Source organism: Schistocerca serialis, chromosome 1 (assembly GCF_023864345.2).
Source record: "Schistocerca serialis cubense isolate TAMUIC-IGC-003099 chromosome 1, iqSchSeri2.2, whole genome shotgun sequence".
NCBI classification, from domain to species: Eukaryota; Metazoa; Arthropoda; class Insecta; order Orthoptera; family Acrididae; genus Schistocerca; species Schistocerca serialis.
The window spans coordinates 1278898733-1278917084 of record NC_064638.1 but is presented as its reverse complement, the minus strand read 5'-3'; the positions used below and the strand labels follow the sequence as shown (position 1 = coordinate 1278917084).

At 45.7% G+C, this 18352-nt stretch overlaps 1 protein-coding gene across 1 annotated transcript in view; it reads right to left on the bottom strand.

Moving 5' to 3' along the window:
- Positions 1-2095: 2095 nt before the first annotated feature.
- Positions 2096-18352, bottom strand: part of LOC126459917 (chondroitin sulfate N-acetylgalactosaminyltransferase 2-like) — a 163294-nt gene continuing 147037 nt past the window's right edge. Inside the window, exons 8-10 of the mRNA XM_050095890.1 lie at positions 13701-13852; positions 5453-5600; positions 2096-2938 (exon numbers count right to left, since the gene is read on the bottom strand). Of these exons, the coding sequence (XP_049951847.1) occupies positions 2816-2938; positions 5453-5600; positions 13701-13852 (423 nt within the window). The 3' untranslated portion in view covers positions 2096-2815. The remainder of the gene's footprint in view (positions 2939-5452; positions 5601-13700; positions 13853-18352) is intronic.

The following is an 18352-nucleotide window of genomic DNA, read 5'->3' as shown; positions in this document are numbered from 1 at the left end:
AACGAGCACACTGATGACGTGATGGAAGAAGAAATTGGAATCAATATGGGATAGGTAGAGGATCCAGCAATAGAATTTATAAACACTTCGGAAGACTTTATGTGAAACGACGCAGAAGGGATAGATAAAATTCCATGAGAATTTCGAAAATAATTAATGGGTGAGGTAACAAACGACTATTGAAACTGGTATGTAAAATCTGTGACACTGGCGACATACTAATGCACGAAAATGTCATCCACAAAATTCCGATGATAGAAAGGGCAGATAAGCGCGAAATCTACCGCACGATCAGCTTGACATCTCACGATTCAGTTGCCGAGAAGAATATTTTACGGAAAAATTGAGGAAATGTAAAAGCACCAGAGAAGCAATTCTGACATTGAAAGCAAGACTAGAGAAAAATCAAGACACGTTCATAGGATTTGTCGACCTGGAAAAGCATTTGAAAATGTAATATGGTGTAATATGTTTGAAAATCTAAGGAAAATATAGATGAGCTGTAGGGAGGGAGGGGTAATTTAACATGTACAAGAGCCAAGAGAGGATAGTAAGATTGGAAGACCAAGACTGAAGTGCTAGGATCAAAAACCATGTAAGAGAGAGAGATGCAGTCATCCGTCACTATCAATCTATATATCAGAGAATCAATGACAAAAACGAAAAAGATCTTCAACAACGGTGTTAAATTTAGGACTAAAGGATGTCCATGATAAGATGCGCTGACGCGTTGCTGTTCTCATTGAAAGACAAGATAATTTGAGGATCTGTTAAATGGACTATTCTAACGAGTAAAAAATATGGATTGAGAGTAAATCGAAAAAATACGAAGTAGGGGAAATGAGAGCAAAGCATGAAAGTTGGTGATCACGAAGTAGATGAAGTTAAGGAATTCTGCAACCTTGGAAGCAAAATAAGTCATGACGGACGACGGAAATCAAGAGAAATCTGCTCTTATCAAACATAGGCCCTAATTTGGGGAAGAAATGTCTGATAATGTACGTCTGGAGCACAGCATTGTATGCCAGTGAATCACAGTTTGTGAAAAAAACGGAACAGAAGAGAATCGAAGCGTTTTAGATGTGGTGCTGCAGAAGGATGTTGAAAACTAAGTGGACTGGTAAGGCTAGGAACGAGAAGGTGCTCCGCAGTATCGGAGAAGATGCTCAACAATAAGGAGTGACAAGATGGTGGGACATGTGGTGAGATACCAGGGAATAAGTTTGATGGTAGCAGAGGGAGCTGTAGATGGCAAAGACTGTAGGGGAAGACAGAGATTGGAATACATACAGTAAATAATTGAAGACGTGCAGGTAGGTTTCTAAAAAGAAGGTCGCTTACCGAATCCTCTTCTGACCGATTCTTGAGTGTTTTTCATTGTCTGCTAACCTAGAGCTCTTACCTAGCTGAACGAAGGGACGAGTTAGATAAGGTCCGCCATAGTGCTAGTCAGCTTGAAATAGTCTAAAATGCCAAAAAGAATCCCCAGTTGGAGATGGAACAAGAAATTTTCTTTAATTATAAGTTACAGAAAGTCTAAAAATTCCAACAGTGAGTTCCAATATGTATATTACTTCGTAGAATACATTTGTAGTATTGATCGTCAATGAAAATTATTATTAAAACGACCAAGCTCACAAGGAGATGTTGCTGTGATAAAATCTTCTCGGGTTGACAGCCGAGTCAGCGCGTTGTTCTCCAGCAACGTTTCAGCAAGTTTCTTACATGCCATCTTCAGGCGAAGATTCGCGGAGAAAGCCTGCATTCTCAGAGATATTGCTGTGTCTACAGTTGTGAACCTTTGAAGTACTGCCGATGTAGTGCGCCGTACTGCACATTAGGATATGGCGAAAAATCCACAAAACTGAAATACTTTGTGTATTAATAACCATTTCTAACTGAAGACAGAATTTTTATATAAATGAACTGCATTCTCACAGTTTTGTTGTTATGTTCTTCACAAAATACTTCTCCGTGCTTATAAAAAGATTAAATGTGGAATGAATGCATGTTACTATGTTATGTTATGTGGTCGGAATTATATACTTTATTTTACAGACTCAGATTAAGTACAAAATATTTATTCCTTGCTACTCTACACAGTTTCGTACACAGTCCAAGACTCGTTTGTGAGGTGAGCCACAGTCAGTCTACTTAGTACCATTGATTCGCAGGTCTGAAGCTCTGTGACTGTACCACTGCCATTCTATGGAGACGTTTTGACCATGCGACGGATCTCACTTTAAAGCACAACGTGACACGTGTGTGTGGGTGAGCATCATCCGCCAGCCGACGTTTTGGCACATCCCATGGTATAATTGGAGCTGCTTCAGCGGCACTTGTGATGTTTTGCTGAGGGCATTCGCCCCAAGGCAGGAGACTTTTCGGCCGTGAAATGTGAGTCCAACGTCAGCTGTAGCACAACTTTCAGCAGTGCCAGCAATATAAGACGTTTTGATTAGAGTACACATCCAGAAACAGGCAACATTTATACTGCAAACCGGACTTCATCGTCAGGGGAGGCATCATTTGGCCAGTTGTGCATGTGTCGTTTCTGTAAGGTCGCCGTACTTCAGGCCGCGGGACGTACTACATCGTCAAGCATTGCTGAAGTCGAGGAAGGCAAGCAGCCGGAGCTGCGAACGTTCTGCTTCGGCGAAGGCGCACTTCCACGGGAAGAGGGTTTTGCCGTAGTAGTAGGGGTAGTCCACCATCAGGTTTGGAGCACGAGTGGCCCCAGCTGGGTATACAACGCTTCAGTGAGATGGCCCGTTCTTAGGTAGGCGACGTTTCGTCCACTAGACGTATTCCATCGTCAGGCGTGGCGCGACTCGTCGCGGAAGGCGAGCAGTCCCAGCTGCGCGTGCGACGCTTCGCTGAGGGCGCGCATCCTCAGGCAGGCTCGCAGCTGTTCCGCTGGCAGCCGCCGACTGCACTCCTGCAAAGATGCCAACGTCTTTCTGACACCTACACATACGAAGGTGGTTCGAAATTCAAGGAAAAGGTTTATTCAGGAAGTCAAAGAGGTACACATTTACTCGGGCAATTATACATATTACGGGGACTATTCCAAAAGTAAGGTCCGTTCGGAAATGGAAGCCACCGTGAGAACCAAAAATATTTTCATAATAAGATTTTCACTCTGCAGCGGAGTGTGCGCTGATATGAAACTTCCTGCCAGATTAAAACTGTGTGCCCGACCGAGACTCGAACTCGGGACCTTTGCCTTTCGTGGGCAAGTGCTCTACCACTGAGCTACCGAAGCACGACTCACGCCCGGTACTCACAGCTTTACTTCTGCCAGTACCTCGTCTCCTACCTTCCAAACTTTACAGAAGCTCTCCTGCGAACCTTGCAGAACTAGCACTCCTGAAAGAAAGGATATGGGGACACATGGCTTAGCCACAGCCTGGGGGATGTTTCCAGAATGAGATTTTCACTCTGCAGCGGAGTGTGCGCTGATATGAAACTTCCTGGCAGATTAAAACTGTGTGCCCGATCGAGACTCGAACTCGGGACCTTTACCTTTCGCGGGCAAGTGCTCTGTGGTAGAGCACTTGCCCGCGAAAGGCAAAGGTCCCGAGTTCGAGTCTCGGTCGGGCACACAGTTTTAATCTGCCAGGAAGTTTCAAAAATATTTTATTTGCTACAGTTACCTACACCTTCCAGCTACTTCTCTACATAGTCGCCGCTCCGACTTACACATGTGACCTAGCGTTGTACCACCTTTCCACTACCCTCGTCATAGAAGGCAGCCGCCTGTACTTCGCGCCAATTGTCTGCGCTTGTCTACAGCTCGTTGACTGTGACAAGAAGTTGTCTTCAAAGTTAGCAGATCGTGTGAGCAGAGATGAAACTCAGGGGCATCCAGTGACAGGCTGTATTGTGGGTGGGCAAACACTTCCCATCGAAAACGCTACAGGAGCATCTTTATTGCCCCTGCAAGGTTCGCAGGAGAGCTTCTGTAAAGTTTGGAAGGTAGGAGACGAGGTACTGGCAGAAGTAAAGCTGTGAGTACCGGGCGTGAGTCGTGCTTCGGTAGCTCAGATGGTAGAGCACTTGCCCGCGAAAAGCAAAGGTCCCGAGTTCGAGTCTCGGTCGGGCACATAGTTTTAATCTGCCAGGAAGTTTCATGCTACAAGCAGTCGAGCGTCCACACCTTATTAAACAACGTGTAGGCTGACGGCTTGCTTGCTCTGTAAGGAAATATAGCCGGCAATCTGTCGTCTGACAGAGTACAGTGCAGTGGGAGGCACAAGTGTTTCAGAGCACTCCATTCAGCGCACTTGATTGAGCATCGGCCTATGCAGCAAAAGGCGCCCCCCTCCTCCCCGTCTTTCCATGGTATCTCAACGACATCGTCAGTTACTACTGGAGTGGTCATGCAGTCATCGAGAGTGGACCGTGGATCAATGGGAACTTGTCGCATAGTCGGATGTATGACATTTCTTGTTGCATATTATGGATAACCATGTCTAGAAACGCCATCATTCAGGTTGATCAAAACATGCACTGCACTGCAGGTGCTTTCCTGTAAATGCAATGTTGTGGGCTTTCAAGGGACATTTGGCAGTAATCGAAGGCAGCATAACAGCTTTGGGCTGCATGAACATTACTGCGGACCACGTCCATCCCTTAATGCTTGATGTCATCCCTGAAGGGAGGATGACGGTTCAATCCCGCGTCCGGCCATCCTGATTTATGATTTCCGTGATTTCCCTAAATCGCTCCAGGCAAATGCCGGGATGGTTTCTTTGAAAGAGCACGGCCGCCTTCCTTCCCGTCCTTCCCTAATCCGATGAGACCGATGACCTCGCAGTTTGGTCTCCTCCCCCCAAACAATCCAATCTTCCCTGACGGCGATGTTATATTTCAGGAGGATAACTCTCCATATCACAAGGCTAGGATCGTGCTACACTGGTTTGAGAGGACTGGTAGTGAGCTCACGTTGATGTCTTGCCCACCGAATTCGCGTAATCTGTACCTGACGCAACACATCTGGGAAGCTTGCGTGCTCGATCAGCGTCCACAACCCATCGGTCCATAGCTTACGAGAAGTGTATGACATGCACGAAGGCGTCTGGTGCCACATGTCTCGGGAAACCAACGAAGGACTTGTCGCATCTACGTGCCGCATTAAATCGCTGCTGTATATCGCTCCAAAGGTGGACCAACAAACTACTAAAAGGTTGGTCATAACGTTTTGTCTCATCAGTGTTTGCGGAATATTATGAAGATATCTGGATGGTTGTCTAGTGACTCCATACGTCATCGCCATCCTAGTCGGCTTTTACCGGCAGGAAGTACCTTGTCTCTCGCTTGACTCCATACCACTCTAGACCGCTATCAATACTTTTCATTTTGAATGTCTGGTGCTCCACATGAAGCTATAGCGAATGCTGCAGATAATGAATATGGCTGACGTCAGCAAGCAGTGACAGCCGCCGCTCACCTTGGGGTGCCACAGGCGGAAGATGCCGGGGTCTGTGGCGCGCACCACCTTGACGGGCGATCGCACGTGGCGGCGGTACAGCGACACGCCCTCCCCACCCCAGCCGGGTGGGTCCTCCGCCGGGGTGGACGCCTTCAGAAAGTCAGACCTGTAAAACATACCCCTGCCTGTAATCACGTCTGTAACAAATCCACACATTATGCTGCCGCTGGCAAACTGGCACAGGCACACTTGACGAATGTGACAGCCGCTAACCATCATTGAGTTCCCAGTTGTAGTTAAGCTCGATTTCACCAAACGAATTTCACTTTGTTCACTGATTCTCGGTTTTATAATTTTCATCCTCAACATCAGCATCACATAGCCGACGCTTTCTCAGGGCAGCCAACGTTACTTTTTTTATATCTGTAATAAAATCCATTACGTAGTAAATGCAATGAACTCAGTAAGAGTAATACACTACTGGCCATTAAAATTTCTACACCAAGAAGAAATGCAGATGATAAACGGGTATTCATTGGATAAATATATTACACTAGAACTGACATGTGATTAAATTGTCACGTAATTTGGGTGCACAGGTCCTAAGAAATGAGTACGCAGAATAACCGCCTCTGGCCGTAATAGCGGCCTTCATATGCCTGGGCATTGAGTCAAACAGAGCTTGGATGTCGTGTACAGGTACAGCTGCCCATACAGCTTCAACACGATACCACAGTTCATCAAGAGTAGTGACTGACGTATTGTGACGAGCCAGTTACTCGGCCACCATTGACCAGACGCTTTCAATTGGTGAGAGGTCTGGAGAATGTGCTGGCCAGGGCAGCAGTCGAACATTTTCTGTATCCAGAAAGGCCCGTATAGGACCTGCAACATGCGGTCGTGCATTATCCTGCTGAAATGTAGGGTTTCACAGGTATCGAATGAAGGGTAGAGCCAAGGGTCGTAGCACATTTGAAATGTAACGTCCACTGTTCAAAGTGCCGTCAGTGCGAACAAGAGGTGACCGAGACGTGTAGCCAATGGCACACCATACCATCACGCCGGGTGATACGCCAGTATGGCGATGACGAATACACGCTTCCAATGTGCGTTCACCGCGATGTCGTCAAACACAGATGCGACCATCATGATGCTGTAAACAGAACCTGGATTCATCCGAGAAAAATGACGTTTTGCCATTCGTGCACCCAGGTTCGTCGTTGAGTACACCATCACAGGTGCTGCTGTCTGTGATGCAGCGTCAAGGGTAACTGCAACCATGGTCTCCGAGCTGTTAGTCAATGCTGCTGCAAACGTCGTCGAACTGTTCGTGGAGATGGTTGTTGTCTTGCAAATGTCCTCATCTGTTGACTCAGGGATCGAGACGTGGCTGCACGATCCGTTACAGCCATGCGGATAAGATGCCGGTCATCCCGTCTGCTAGTTGGGATCCATCACGGCGTTCCGTATTACCCTCCTGAACACACCGATTCCATATTCTGCTAAGAGTCATGAGATCTCGACCAACGCGAGCAGCAATGTCGTGATACGATAAACCGCAATCGCGATAGGCTACAATCCGACCTTTATCAAAGTCGGAAACGTGATGGTACGCATTTCTCCTCCTTACACGAGGCGTTACAACAACGTTTCACCAGGCGACACCGGTCAACTGCTGTTTGTGTACTGGAAATCTGTTGGAAACTTTCCTCATGTCAGCACGGTGTAGGTGTCGCCACCGGCGCCAGCCTTGTGTGAATGCTCTGAAAAGCTAATCATTTGCATATCACAGCATCTTCTTCCTGTCGGTTAAGTTTCGCGTCTGTAGCACGTCATCTTCGTGGTGTAGCAATTTTAATGGCCAGTAGTGTACAATCTTAGTGTACTCGGATAGTATGGTTACGTAAATAAATTATACACTTACCCGGTTATTAATTGGCCACTTAGCGCCATTTACATCTGCATACATTCTACGCAAGACCCCATACGGTGTACAATGGAAGGTACCTTGGAGCACTGTTAACAATTCGCTCTCCTGTACCACTCGCAACTGGAGCGAGAGAAAAACGACTGCTTGTATGCTGCTACACGAGAGCTGGTTTCTCTTATCCCGTCTTCGCGGTCTTTCTGCGAACTCTACGATGGCGACAGCAGAACCGTTATGAAATCTGTCAAAAATTCTGGTTCTCAAAGCATTCTCAACAGTGCTTTGCGAGAAGAACTTATCACTCTCTCCATGGAAACGCATTTGATTTCACGCAGCAGTTCTATATTATTAGAAAGTTGATCGAACCTGCCGGGAACAGGTCTAGCAGCATGTCTCCGAATTCCTCAAATGTCTTCCTAATCTTCGTCCCGTTAGCCATTTCTTCAAATTGGGGAACAAATAGTATTCCGAGGGAGCCAAGTCTGAAGAATTGGGGGGATGTGAAACAAATTGGAATCCTGTTTCCATTAATTTTGAGAACCACAACTGCTGAGTTGTGTGCTGGTGCATTATCGTGATGGAAAAGGACTTTTTTGCTGTCCAGTCGCCGGCGTTTCTCTTGCAGCTCAGTTTTCATACGCCCAATAACGATGAATAATATACACCTGTAATAGTTTTACGCTTTTCCACATAGTCGATGAGGATTATCCCTTGCGAATACCAAAAGACAGTCATATAACCTTTCCGGCCGAAGCAATGGTCTTCGCCTTTTTTGGTGCAGATTCTCCCTTGGTAGCCCATTGTTTAGATTGCTGTTTGGTCTCTGATGTATAGTAATGTATCCATGTTTCATCCAAAGTGCCGAAAGGACGCTTAAAGTCCTGTGCATTCTTCCTGAACAGCTGCAAACCATCCTTGCAACACTTCACACGATTCCGTTTTTGGTCAAGCGTGAGCAATCGCGGAACCCATCTTGCGGATAGCTTTCTCGTGTCCAAATGTTTATGCAAGATATTATGTACCCGTTAATTCGAGATTCCCACAGCACTAGAAATCTCACGCACCTTAACTCACCATATCATGGATTTTATCAATGATTTCTGAGTCGTAACCTCCACAGGGCGCCCAGAACGTTCAGCATCACTTGTACCCATATGGCCACTTCGAAAATGTTTAAACCACTTATAAACTGTTATAATCAAAGGTGCAGAGTCACCGTAATGTTTATCAAGCTTCTCTTTAGTCTCCTGCGGCGTTCTGAATTTCATAAAGTAATGTTTAATCACCACACGAAATTCTTTTTCGTCCATTTTTTGACAATCACTCGACTTCCTTGATTCACTCGAATGCCAGACACAAGGAAATAGACCAATATGGCTGAAACTTGGTGTTCTCTCTTTCCAAAGATGCTACTAACTAAAAATGACCTCGATACGCACCGGTGGTGCCAACTCTCGAACTTTGCACGGACTTTTCAAACAACCCTCGTATTTTCATGGTCCTCACGCGAAATGTACGTTGGCGGTAGTAGAATCGTTCTGCAGTCAGCCTCAAATGCCGCTTTTCTAATTTTTATCGATAGTGCACCTCGAGAAGAACGTCGTCTTCCTTCCAGTGATTCCCATTTTAATTCCCGAAGCATCTCCGTAATACTTGCGTATTACGCTGGTAACATATCTAGCAGCCCGCTTCTGAATTCCTTCGACGTCTTCCTTTAATTCGACCTGTTGCGGACTCCAAACACTCGCACAACACTCAACAATGGCTCGTACTAGTGTCCCATACGCGGTCTCCTTCACAGTGAACCATCCCTGCTACAATCCTTACATGCTCATTTCGTTTCATATTCCTTGGCAGCGTTACGCCTAGACATTAAATCGATGTGACTCGGTCAAGCACTTCATTACTAATGCTGTATCTGAGCATTACAGGTTTGTTTTTCCTACTCATCCGCATTCATGACGCCAACTACAAATTTTGTCTAAGTCATCTTGTATCCTCCTACAGTCGCTCAACGACGACTGCTTGCCACACACCACAGCATCACCAACAAAAATCCGCAGACTGCTGCTTATCCTTCCCGCCACATCATTTATCTATACCTATAGGAAATCTGTCCTGTCCCACTTCCCTGGGGCACTCCTGGCGGTACCCTTGTCTCTGATCAATGCTCGCCGTCGTCGGCCGAAGTGGCCGAGCGGCTCTAGGCACTACAGTCTGGAACCGCGCGACCACTACGGTCGCCGGTTCTAATCCTCCGGCCGGCCGCTGTGACCGAGCGGTTCTAGGCGATTCAGTCCGGAACCGCGCGACTGCTACGGTCGCAGGTTCGAATCCTGCCTCGGGCATGGATGTGTGTGATGTCCTCAGGTTATTTAGGTTTAAGTAGTTCTAAGTGCTAGGGGATTGATGACCACAGATGTTAAGTCCCATAGTGCTCAGAGCCATTTGAACCATTTGAACTGCAGTCGAGCTCTTGCAACGTCGTTCTCTGTTCATTGGCTGACTGTGTTTTGTGACGTCAGATGCGCAGAACGAACCTAAACTCGGCCGCCGTCGTAAATGACGCGCACTTTAGTAACACTGCTTGTACTCTACATCAACTACGAGCGTTGTTAGGGAAACCTATACATGTAAAGGTAGCATTTTCACCGCATACTTTGAAAACATGTTATTCTTGAGCGATGTACGTTACGGCTGTTGTCAAGACTTCATAAAATTAGGTAAAGGAGAATTTGAAATTATATCTATTTTTCTGTAATAGTTTAATCATTACGACGCGCTCAGCCAGCCAAGAGCAGTAATGCCCATGCTTCCGGGACGCTGGGAGGCGAACCAGTTTCGGATCGAATCCGCCTCGTGGATTAACGATGAGGGCTAGTGAACCGGCCACCCTGGATGTGGTTGTTAGGCGGCTTCCCACATCAAATGGTTCAAATGGCTCTGAGCATTATGGGACTTAACTTCTAAAGTCATCAGTCCCCTAGAACTTAGAGCTACTTAAACCTAACTAACCTAAGGACATCACACACATCCATGCCCGAGGCAGGATTCGAACCTGTTACCGTAGCGGTCGCGCGGTTCCAGACTGTAGCGCCTAGAACCGCTCGGCCAAGCCGGCCGGCGTTTCCCACATCCAAATAGGTAAATACCGAGTTGGTACCCACGCTTCTCCTCAGATGCAGCGCTACCGAAACACTTAGAAAACGTTCCCATACTTAAACACGAGATCTGCACTAGATGCAAACAGATGGTGTACACAGATTCCTTCCCAGGGAGTGCGGCGCATTCAGGGAGGACGTCCGACCAACAGATGTCACTAACACTGCGAAAACCGACGTATAACAATGCCGACCTCGTAGCGAAACAGGAAATGACAAAAGGGAAAGAAGAACAATAATAAGAAGAAGAAGAAGCTAGTTTATTACCATAATTTTCTGTGGGATGAATATTGTAGTAACGTTTCGACTTTGGATTCGTTAGCTAGAGCATCGTCCATGCAATGCCACTCAAACTGCGGCAGGTTTTTGTCAACACCCATAGAAACATTTTACACCACATTTCTTGTAGTTTGGAGTATAACTGAGGGAGTAACATCAATTTATTTCCTCTAATATAACGAATAACGGCACCGAAAACTAAACATGCATTCAAAATTCGTATCGTAGATACATTTTTGTAATAATTACACTGCAATAGATAAATTAAATTTTGATGTTGCTTTGCCTGATGTTATGCACTGTTTACATAAAACCGCAAAGTACTAAATGCGATCGATCCACAGCAGGGGTGGGCAATTGTTTTGACTCGGGGGCCACATTATAGACACCGAGGTTAGCGGAGGGCCGCACCTTATGAAAAGGCAAGTTTTCTTTATTTCTAATCACACAGAGTCCTTCCCCATGAACCATGGACCTTGCCGTTGGTGGGGAGGCTTGCGTGCCTCAGCGATACAGATGGCCGTACCGTAGGTGCAACCACAACGGAGGGGTATCTGTTGAGAGGCCAGACAAACGTGTGGTTCCTGAAGAGGGGCAGCAGCCTTTTCAGTAGTTGCAGGGGCAACAGTCTGGATGATTGACTGACCAGGCCTTGCAACATTAACCAAAACGGCTTTGCTGTGCTGGTACTGCGAACGGCTGAAAACAAGGGGAAACTACAGCCGTAATTTTTCCCGAGGGCATGCAGCTTTACTGTATAGATAAATGATGATGGCGTCCTCTCGGGTAAAATATTCCGGAGCTAAAATAGTCCCCCATTCGGATCTCCAGGCGGGGACTACTCAAGAGGACGTCGTTATCAGGAGAAAGAAAACTGGCGTACTACGGATCGGAGCGTGGTATGTCAGATCCCTTAATCGGGCAGGTAGGTTAGAAAATTTAAAAAGGGAAATGGATAGGTTAAAGTTAGATATAGTGGTAATTAGTGAAGTTCCGTGGCAGGAGGAACAAGACTTTTGGTCATGTGAATAAAGGGTTATAAATACAAAATCAAATAGGGGTAATGCAGGAGTAGGTTTAATAACGAATAAAAAATAGGAGTGCGTGTAAGCTACTACAAAACAGCATAGTGAACGCATTATTGTGGCCAAGATAGACACGAAGCCCACGCCTACTACAGTAGTACAAGTTTATATGCCAACTAGCTCTGCAGATAATGAAGAAATTGAAGAAATGTATGATGAGATAGAAGAAATTGTTCAGGTACTGAAGGGAGACGAAAATTTAATAGTCATGGATGACTGGAATTCGAGAGTAGGAAAAGGGAGAGAAGGAAACATAGTAGGTGAATATGGATTGGGGCTAAGAAATGAAAGATGAAGCCGCCTGGTAGAGTTTTGCACAGAGCATAACTTAATCATAGCGATCACTTGGTTCAAGAATCATGAAAGAAGGTTGTATACATGGAAGAACCCTGTAGATACTAGAAGGTATCAGATAGATTATATAATGGTAAGACAGAGATTTAGGAACCAGGTTTTAAATTGTAAGACATTTCCAGGGGCAGATGTGGACTCTGACCACAATATATTGGTTATGAACTGTAGATTAAAACTGAAGAAACTGCAAAAAAGTGCGAATTTAAGGAGATGGGACCTGGATAAACTGAAAGAACCAGAGGTTGTACAGAGTTTCAGGGAGAGCATAAGGGAACAATAGACAGGAATGGTGGACTGAAGTACAGTAGAAGAAGAATGGGTAGCTCTGAGGGATGAAGTAGTGAAGGCAGCAGAGGATCAAGTAGGTAAAAAGACGAGGGCTAGTAGAACTCCTTGGGTAACAGTAGAAATATTGAACTTAATTGACGAAAGGAGAAAATATAAAAATGCAGTAAATGAAGCAGGCAAAAAGAAATACAAACGTCTCAAAAATGAGATCGACAAGAAGTGCAAAACTGCTAAGCAGGGATGGCTAGAGTACAAATGTAAGGATGTAGGGGCTTATCTCACTAGGGGTAAGACAGATACTGCCTACAGGAAAATTAAAGAGACCTTTGAAGAGAACCACTTGTATGAATATCAAGAGCTTTCCTTGCCATTGCCAGTCTACATTTTATATCTTCTCTACTTCGACCATCATCAGTTATTTTGCTCCCCAAATAGCAAAACTCCTTTACTACTTAAAGTGTCTCATTTCCTAATCTAATTCCCTCAGCATCACCCGACTTAATTCGACTACATTCCATTACCCTCGTTTTGCTTTTGTTGATGTTCATCTTATACCCTCCTTTCAAGACACTGTCCATTCCGTTCAACTGCTCTTCCAAGTCCTTTGCTGTCTCTGACAGAATTACAATGTCATCGGCGAACCTCAAAGCTTTTATTTCTTCTCCATGGATTTTAATACCTACTCCGAACTTTTCTTTTGTTTCCTTTACTGCTTGCTCAATATAGAGATTGAATAACATCGGGGAGAGGCTACAACCCTGTCTCACTCCCTTCCCAACCACTGCTTCCCTTTCATGCCCCTTAACTCTTATAACTGCCATCTGGTTTCCGCACAAATTGTTAATAGCGTTTCGCTCCCTGTATTTTACCCCTGCCACCTCCAGAATTTGAAAGAGAGTATTCCAGTCAACATATTGTCAAAAGCTTTATCAAAGTCTACAAATGCTTGAAACGTACGTTTGCGTTTCCTTAATCTTTCTTCTAAGATGAGTCGTAGGGTCCGTATTGCCTCACGTGTTCCATCATTTCTACGGAATCCACACTGATCTTCCCCGAGCTCAGCTTCTACCAGAGGTAACACACGAGATATCATCAGCCTAGTGGGTCCCCCTACGCTGTTGTACACCAGATGGAAATAAGACAAAATGCGAGAGCGGCTGCTAGCGCCTCACCTGTACTGGCAGGAGGTGGCGAAGTCTGCGTCCTGCCAGAAGCCGGTGTCTCTGGAGATGACGAGCTGCTCGGCCTCCGGGGGCAGCGGCCGGCCCTGCAGGGTGTACACCACGTGCGGGTTGTACAGGCTGAACACGATCGGGTAGTACACCTGCGAACCAGGGGGCAGCCGGCTTAGTGGCACAGCGCTGCAACCTGCCAGACCGCTAACTGTGCACCTACATCCACTGAAAACCAAAACATCATGACCACCTGACTGACAGGGTGTTGGTCCACCTTTGCAACACAATACTGAGATTCTGCATGTCACGGATTCGAAACATCCATGGCGGGTTATGCTGTTTCTGCGAATTAAGGACTGCTGATCTGTGGTCATCGAGACGGTGTCCCATGGTGTCCCATATGTGTTCCGTCGGGTTCAGATCGGGCGAATTTGATAGCCGAGACATCAACGTGAGTTCTCCGTCGTGCTCCTGAAACCACTGTAGCACGATTCTGACCGTGTGATGTGGATAGTTATCCTGCTGAAAGATGCTACGGTGGTCACGAGAGACTTCAGGCATGAACGGATGCAGGTGGTCCGCAGTAAAGGTCACGGAGCGCACGGCTGTGCTGTCATGGTGCCTTAGACTACCACCACAGGGTCCATGAAAGACCAGGTAGATGTCCCCCATAGCGTAAAACTGCTCCCAACGCGTTACGTCGGTGGCACTGCGCACGTTTCGAGCTGCCTCATGCCTTTATTATGGCGTATTCGGATACGATCGTCTAGCTGTGAAGCGTGATTCTTCCGACCAACCGACACTTTTCCAATGATCCATTTCGTTGAGTCAGTATGAAAACACAATATAATTCTCTACTGCGGAGCACCATGTTCAACATTGTGGGATGAACGGTGTACTTTGAAACACTTATGCATGCACCAGCAATTTTCTGTTTAGTTAGATCTGCCACAAATTCTCATTTGCCATAGATCGCCGCCTATTATGCTTCACAGAACGCGCAAGTCTCCGGGCAACACGCTATAAGGTGTGGACGTGCAACACTTTGTCATTTTACGCATATAAACTGAAGCGACGAGTAAAAAATTTTACCAAGGGCGGGAATTGAACCCGGCTCTCCTGCTTACTAGGCAGATGCGTTAGCCACTTTTTTTTCTTTAACACAAAATTTAAGCGGCAGCGAGCTTCGAACAGCAGGCAAGGACATTTTGATTAATAATCAAAGGCGCTACACCGTGTTTTTTTTTTTTTTTTTTTTTTTTTGAGAGCCTGGTGTCCTAGCCAGTTTTTGCTTTATTTTTATTTTTTATCATTTTATTTTTTGTTTATTTTGTTTGTTATATTTAAACAGGATCAATATAAAACAAAGAAAGTACCTTTTTGTTGGTATTACAAAATGAGATTAACAATTTCTTTATATATGTACATATATAAGCTGAAAGAATAACTATAAACCAGACTGACGTAAAATTAACATTGTGATAAGTAGTAAGCTTTGGAAGGTAATCAAACGCCAGAAATAAAAAAAAAGCACAGTAAAATTACGTTACAAAGAAATACTTCTCCAACCATGCTTCAAATTTCAATGGATATATTTCACAAATGAAAGCAAATCCTGGTTCACATATAACATGTAAGTGAAGTTAAATTTCGGTAACAACCGCTGCATTGTCATACCACAAATAATATTTCTGTATTGCTTGAAAGCTAGTAAACTAAACATTATTCTCACATTACGTAAAGAAAGAAACACACATGGCAATGGAGAATCGTATTTCCAGTCGCCCCCCACCCCTTCCCCGCTGTTCTTTCAACCGAGTACGTCATCTCGTAAGTACAATGTATCACCGATTTTTATCTTCCGTTCATGCTTTCTTTGCATCGATAATTTAAATTCTCCTACCTTGGCCGTTCCAGCTAAGCGGGGCCTCTTGAAACGCACTCCACAGGAAGTTAGAGAAATACTGTCGGTACCTCGGATTGTTCACGATCTTTAGATGTCGTTCCTGTAGAAATTTCCAAAAGTCCACTATATTCTTTCAGCCATGTCTGAACAAATACAGCACCTTCTGGTCTCGAAGCCACGTTACGGCATTCGTTGTGGTGCGTGAGTAGTACGTCCCGTCCGGGAAGGATATAATCCCTGGTTCAATGTTGTGTTGTCCCATTCGGAGAAAGAAAACGATCATTCGTGTCGCCAAACGCCACACTTCTGTCGAGGGGCCGCATATGAGGCGGTGTTCATCGTTGTCAAGAGTTTGGCACAGAGGGCACAATGGTGCATCTGTCATATGAATCGCATGGAGCCTGGATCGGGTGACATTTTTACCATTAACTGTTAGGTACCACGTTGCACGTGTCTGTGTGTCTAAGGGAACATGATGTATTGATCGCCATACTACTTGCTAATTGATACGTGGATGCTTCCTCTCAATAGGACTGCTGTGTCGTCCGGTCGTTAGTATCCGATATATGTCACGCGCCGTTGCAGGTCTGGTTTCCGACTGAGCCTTCTGAACGTAGCTGCACTCTACAACAAAAAAACGTGCATATATGCTGGAGCGACGGGGAAATGTGCTGTACCGCCACTGGCGCCATTGGAGAAACTGGTGCCAGTTCTTCTGTCTCATGATACATAGCGCCACCGCTCGATCACGAACATGCGCAAGACCACGTCCACGCCTGCTAAGAGGGAGGGTGAGGGCGTCGTATCTTACTTTAAACAGTAGACCTACACTCACAAAGGAACCGAACGGCGCCACTATTCGTCCTGCTATCGTCACCGGTATTGGGAGTACTTGTGCAAAATGCGGAATTCGTGACATCAGGTAGGTGCTAACATACGTGACCCGCTGGATCATGTCTAATACCCGTGCGATGTTCCCTCTAACACCGGTCCGGACTGACTGTAGTAGTCTCTTACAGTCGTACGCTGCTGTGTGACATCTGTCATTGGTAAAAACAATACCTAGGCATTTCAAGGTATCCGTGAGCCGTAAAGGTGCTACACATTCTTCCGTTAGTCCAATACCAATATTCATCGCTACCGACTTGTCCATATTTATACGGCTGGGAGTGGCCGTTCCATATTTACGTATACAATCTAAAGCCACACTCATATCGTTTTCATTCCGTACTTCCAGCACTCATGTCGTTTTCATTCCGTACTATCAACACCAGGCCATCCGCATGACTTGCACGTAAATGTGTATTCTCCAAGTGAGTCCTATCAAGCGGCGTTGTAGGCCGCAAAGTAACGGATCGAGAGCCAGTGCATATAAGGGACATCCTTGTCTGACCCATCTTGCTACGACTAGAGATTTTGTTGTACGTCCATTGACGAGCACTTTGGAGGAGGCATTACTGAGCAGCCGCACCACGACAGCGTTAAATGGACGTGGAAGCCGCATGTGTGTCAGGACTTTTGCAAGATAGTTATGGCTAACTCTATCAAAGGCTTGATCAAAATCTATTGACGCTTGTGCTGCACGGAGGCGGCATGTCTTTGCTACGGCGATCAAATCACGATATTCAATAAGCGCCGTATGGATGTTGTTATCTCCGCCGAGCGAAGTTTGATCGAGTGAGAGTACTTGCTGCAATACTCTTTCGGAAGCGTGGACTACAGAGCACACAAACTGACACAAATCATCCAAACAGCACAAGAAACAGCAATACCTACGCACACACACAGCAAACAACGGGAAACACCATGGTCAGACGAATTAACCAGACTCAAACGTGACATGACAAGGAAACGAAAACTATACCAGAGGACATGGATACAAAGAGACAAACTACTGAGACTAGCTGCATATAGGGAAGCCAAAGAACTCTTCAAAAAGACATTATTTCAGACCAGGAAACAACATTGGGAGAGCTACTTGACCACACACACACAACAGAATATCTGGGGGGAACAATACAAGATCCTGACAGAAAAAATAAAGACCCCATTGGCATTAAGCACGCTACGGCAGGAAGACGGCACAATGACAGTGGGATGGAGAAACACAGCACAATATCTGCTGAACAAACTCCTCCCGGAAGATGCCACAGACTCAGACACACAGGAACAGATCACACTCAGACAAGAACTTCATGAACAGTATAACACCGACGCCGTCACCTGTCCCTTTGCGCACGAGGAAGTTGCGGTAGCGATAAGAGAGCTAAAGAATAAAAAAGCACCTGGACCCGACAGGATCCATGCAGAAGTGCTTAAGAGGCTAGCACCACAGATCACCCCATACTTAACAGAACTACTAAACGACGCCTTAAGGCTAGGCCGTGTACCGACAGTCTGGAAAACCTCAAATGCAGTCATCATACGAAAATCATCAGACAGAGACCAATCAGATCCGAAATCCTACAGACCAATATGCCTCATAAACACCATGGCAAAAATCCAAGAGAGGCTACTGTGTGACCGCTTGCAGGCTCACAGAACCCTACTTGGAATGAATCCCCACCAGTTTGGATTTCGGAAAGGGAAAAGCATCGATGATGCAATAAACAGAGCTTTAGAAATCACACAAAACACAGATAAAACATACTCTTTGGCAATCATGATAGACATCGCAGGAGCATTTGACAACCTGTGGTGGCCAGCACTGTTTCTGAGGTTACGCCAGATGGAAGTACCCGCA